Genomic DNA, 4,197 nt, shown 5'->3' with positions numbered 1-4,197 from the left:
AACGAGGCCTGCTCTAAATTACGCAGCTTGGTTTTTGTGTTTCTGCATTGCATCCCTTCAGGTGTACAGGTACGGCATGCTGCTCCTTCAGGTCTCGCCTCCACACATGCGCGTGTCTGATGTCGGCCGGAGGCTGGCCGGCGTTCCCGGGGTGCAGGATGTGCACGAGCTCCACGTCTGGCAGCTGACCGAGTCGCTCACAGTGGCCTCTGTCCACGTCCACTGCCACGCCGGGTTTACGTCCAACAGGTGAAGTCAAATTCTGCCGTGACAATTGATTCTGCAGACATTGTGTTTGAAGCGATATGAACGGACTGAAATGTATTTATTGATTAAACATGGTGGAGTTGGGCTTTAAAAAGTTTGAAGGCTGGTTCGAGGCCGTGAAGATCTCAGCTTAGCTGTGGTTTTGATTCATCTAACTGGGATGGGTACAGAGAAGCACTGGGAAATATAAAATAAGATGTGCAGAGATGTTTTTATTAGTTTTTAGGTTGCTTGGTTAACAGTCTACTTTTATTTTATAAAATATTACACTCAGGCAAGTTTTCTCTGGATTTAACTTTTCTGAATATGTCTCACAGACAGCGTTGGTGCAAACATTTCACTGATTGTTGTTTCGGTTAAGTATGTTCTTATTTCAGAGTACCAACCCCAAAGCAAAACAGGAAACCATGAAAAGGGTTTCTGTTTGCTGTTATTGTCTCTATGTTGAACTTAGAGGAAAGTTGCATTTTTGTTTGTTTTTTTTCTTTTTTTGAACAACAGCCTTTTAAAAAAAACTGTCCTCATCTCAAGATGCCCCATTCACCAACAGAATCATGAGTTAACCTCCAGTCATAAGGCAACAAACTCACTTCACTTATTTAACTTCTCTATGTGAGATTATGTGCCGGCGATTATTTACATGGGGAAGAAGAGAGGCCGTGCACCACCACTAAAACAAAACAAAAAACAAAATTTAAATAACGTATGATTCATAAGAATTCAACATAATTTTATTTATAGATGCCTTGTGTATATCTAATGTATCTTTATTTGTCCAGCTATGCTGATGTGATGTCAGGAGTCACCAAAGTGCTGCAGAATGAGGGTGTGAGCTGCAGCACTATTCAGCCAGAGTTCACTTCCTCCTCTTCCGCGATCAGAGGAGATGAAGCCGCCACCTTCGTCCACAGAGAGGACCCCTGCTCTCGTCCTCTCCCACAATGCAGCCTGGCCTGTGGGAAAGCCTGTGCTGCCAGCATGTGCTGCTCCCTCCTGGAACGGACAGAGGAGCAGACCCAGAGCGTTCAGAGATCAGGAACTGGAGAGAGCAAGGAGGATCCTCAGACTCTGGTCATCGAGAACACGTTCCTCTGACTCTCTGTTTTTACCTGACATAAGAAGGTGAAGGCGGAAAATAGCACGATGTTTATCTCTGTTAGTTTTATTATATAAACAGGTGTTATTCCAAAGATTTTCTATCCATTTTTGTTTCTTTATTTGATTATGGAAAAACTTTACTTTTTCAATTTCATATGGGTGATGTTAAATAAATTTCCAGTATTATGTAAAATCGACTTTTTGGGTGTTACATTATGTTATAATGTTATTCCTTCATCAAAAACATACTTGGAGTTTTGCTTTGACTGTTTCATGCATGTTTGAAAAATCCTTTGAGCTGTGCTAAAGGCCTGGGTGGACTTAGCCCCATCTTTGAGACAAAGCCCCTCCTCTGAGCTGCAGCCTCCAGAAACAACCCTCTCCTGGGGGTCCCCCACTGAGTTCCTTCAGACTAGCCAGCAGCAATTAGCAAACACCTGGTGGAGCTAAGCATCAGCTGAGCTCATTACACAAGCTGCTTCTCAGTGCAGTGCCGGTAAAATCGCTGTTAAAGGGTTAATAGAGGAGCGGTGTTTGGACAACTTCCTGAAGACAGAGTTTCAAAAAGAGCAGGAGTTTTTAAAGACACAGAGACCCAATTTCAAGGCCTTAAGTTGCCAAGTAAAATTTCTTTTAAGTTGTTTTCAGGCTTAGGGTTAGGGGTATTAGGGGTTAGGGTTATGTCCAATCGAGCCTTTGCTTTCCAAACATGGAGCAGAATAAACAGATGGAACAAACAAGCGAAACACCCCATAGATTGAGAATATTAAAATGAACATGGACTTGTTTTATAGAAAATGGTGCAGTTTTTCTTTTTTAATAAAAAGCACTGTAGAGATGCAGCAACAATCAAGACCCTGATCACTCTGATGATATAAAACTCTCCAAACACCTAATATATATGCATCAACAGATAAGCATAGCAACAGAGAGAGAACATAGTCTGTGAAATTAAAAGGTTTATTGGATTTTCTTGTCCTCCCAAGGCCACAGATTTCATTCCCTCTGCTTCGTTGCACTCAGGCTTCCTCAGCACCAGACACTTCCACACTTCCTCCAGCCAGATGGCCTCCGTCCCCCACAGCATCTGTATGCTGAAGCTTTCACCAGCAGACTGCGTTCTCATCATCAGGAGTGTGGGATGCAAACCAATGACCTCAAGTCATCTCTGATCCCGCAGAATAGAGTTTGGCGAGAGTGGGGACTTTGACCATAGTCTGAAAATTCCCCCAAATTGGTTGATTTGGTGGTATGGCTTGGACATTAATTATTTACTTCAGTTTAAAATCCAATTATTTTCTTTTAAATCTTTTAAAATCAAGATTAATTTTCTGAAACTAATAGATGAGAGAAAAAAAAATCTAAAAGCCATGGATGATGAAGAGTGGGGCCAGACTGCATGTCAGCTGTTTGAGCATAACAGCTGATTTAACTTGTTCAAAATAAAGTTATCAAACAGACAAAAATATAAAGCTATGTGGAAATTCTTGTACTTTACAGAATAATGTAAATAATTAGTAAAGATAAATGATATAAATGATATAAGATAAATGATATATAAGATAAATGAAATAATTAGTAAAGATAAATGATATAGCAGAAGAAACAATTATTTCCAACCTATTTTTCATAAGACTAACTTACAGTAGGTATTGTATAATAGTGCTGTCATTCCAATAACAATATCATATTATACAATACAACAACATACAATATTTAGGTTGTTGCACTTTTCAGTTCATGGACAGTTCTACTATATAAGTAGGGTTGCCACCTTTCAGAAATAAAAAGAAGGGACGCCCACCGCGGAGCGTTGCCCGGACGTCTGCAGTAATAGACGTCCGCTGTCTGTCACTGCAGCGGACGTCTTTCACGTCCGCTGCAGTGATAGACATTATTTTATGGCGGTGTTTTTTGTTTTTAAAAAGTGATCCATAGAGCAATCATTCATGCATAGAGGTCGGTTAGAGTACCCCAAAATTGTACTCTAATCAGAGTAGCACACCTTAAACAGGTTTAATTAAGAAAGTGTAAAAAGTATTTGGTAAACTACTCAAGTACTGAGTAACTGATCATAACACCTGATTTAATATTCAAAATGTGTCGTCAGACAGGTAAAAGTATGAAAGTTATGTGAACATTCTGGTATTTTAGTCAAAATATATCAGCATTTCAAAATAAAGCATACAGAAAGCATTAACAAACCTTTCAAAGTAGGAAATATTGATGTCTATTTGTATGATTTGTTCTTAAATGACTATTAGTGTTATTTTGGCTGATATTATTAATAAGCAAATAAGCAAACCTTTTTTTTGGTTGGTTTGATTTTACTTCTTTGAGCAAAACTTATTTTGTCATGGCAATAATAATTATTTGTATTTGTATCAAAAGGTTCTGAGTCTGTATAGTGTCATGCTCACTGATATTATTATGAAGTTTTTATGTTTAATGCTTTAATGCTTGTTATAAATGACCACTGATGATCATTGCTTATTAGGGTGTTTCATTGTTTTATCAGAATAAATGGAGAAGTACAGCAAATGTTAGGGGTTTTTTTCCATTAATGTATCAAACATCACAAAATATTTTAGACTTAAAGAAATAAATGTAAAAATTTTTGAAATTCTGTACGTCACTGATTTAGAGAACTGATTTATCAGCTTTGAGTGCTTTTTTAAATGGTAATTTTATATGGAGATATGCCCTGTTTGGTGATGAAATAAAACATAAAAGCTATCTACTCATTAATGTTTATTAAAGACACCTTTTTGGATCTTTATAGATTTTCTAATTGCTCCTAGCATCAATTGCTGCACATTTTCTTCATCGTGG

At 38.2% G+C, this 4,197-nt stretch overlaps 1 protein-coding gene across 1 annotated transcript; it reads left to right on the top strand.

Annotated features, from left to right (window-relative positions):
- Positions 1-6: 6 nt before the first annotated feature.
- Positions 7-1,560, top strand: LOC103133287 (zinc transporter 1-like). The gene is made up of 2 exons (XM_007545069.2): positions 7-249; positions 1,047-1,560. The coding sequence occupies exons 1-2, from the start codon at positions 77-79 to the stop codon at positions 1,360-1,362; spliced, it is 489 nt and encodes a 162-aa protein (XP_007545131.1). The 5' UTR covers positions 7-76; the 3' UTR covers positions 1,363-1,560.
- The last annotated feature ends 2,637 nt before the right edge of the window (positions 1,561-4,197 follow it).

This window comes from Poecilia formosa, unplaced genomic scaffold (assembly GCF_000485575.1).
Source record: "Poecilia formosa unplaced genomic scaffold, Poecilia_formosa-5.1.2 Scaffold2521, whole genome shotgun sequence".
NCBI classification, from domain to species: domain Eukaryota; kingdom Metazoa; phylum Chordata; class Actinopteri; order Cyprinodontiformes; family Poeciliidae; genus Poecilia; species Poecilia formosa.
Note: the sequence above shows the minus strand (reverse complement) of the source record. Positions and strands in the feature narration are given on the sequence as shown.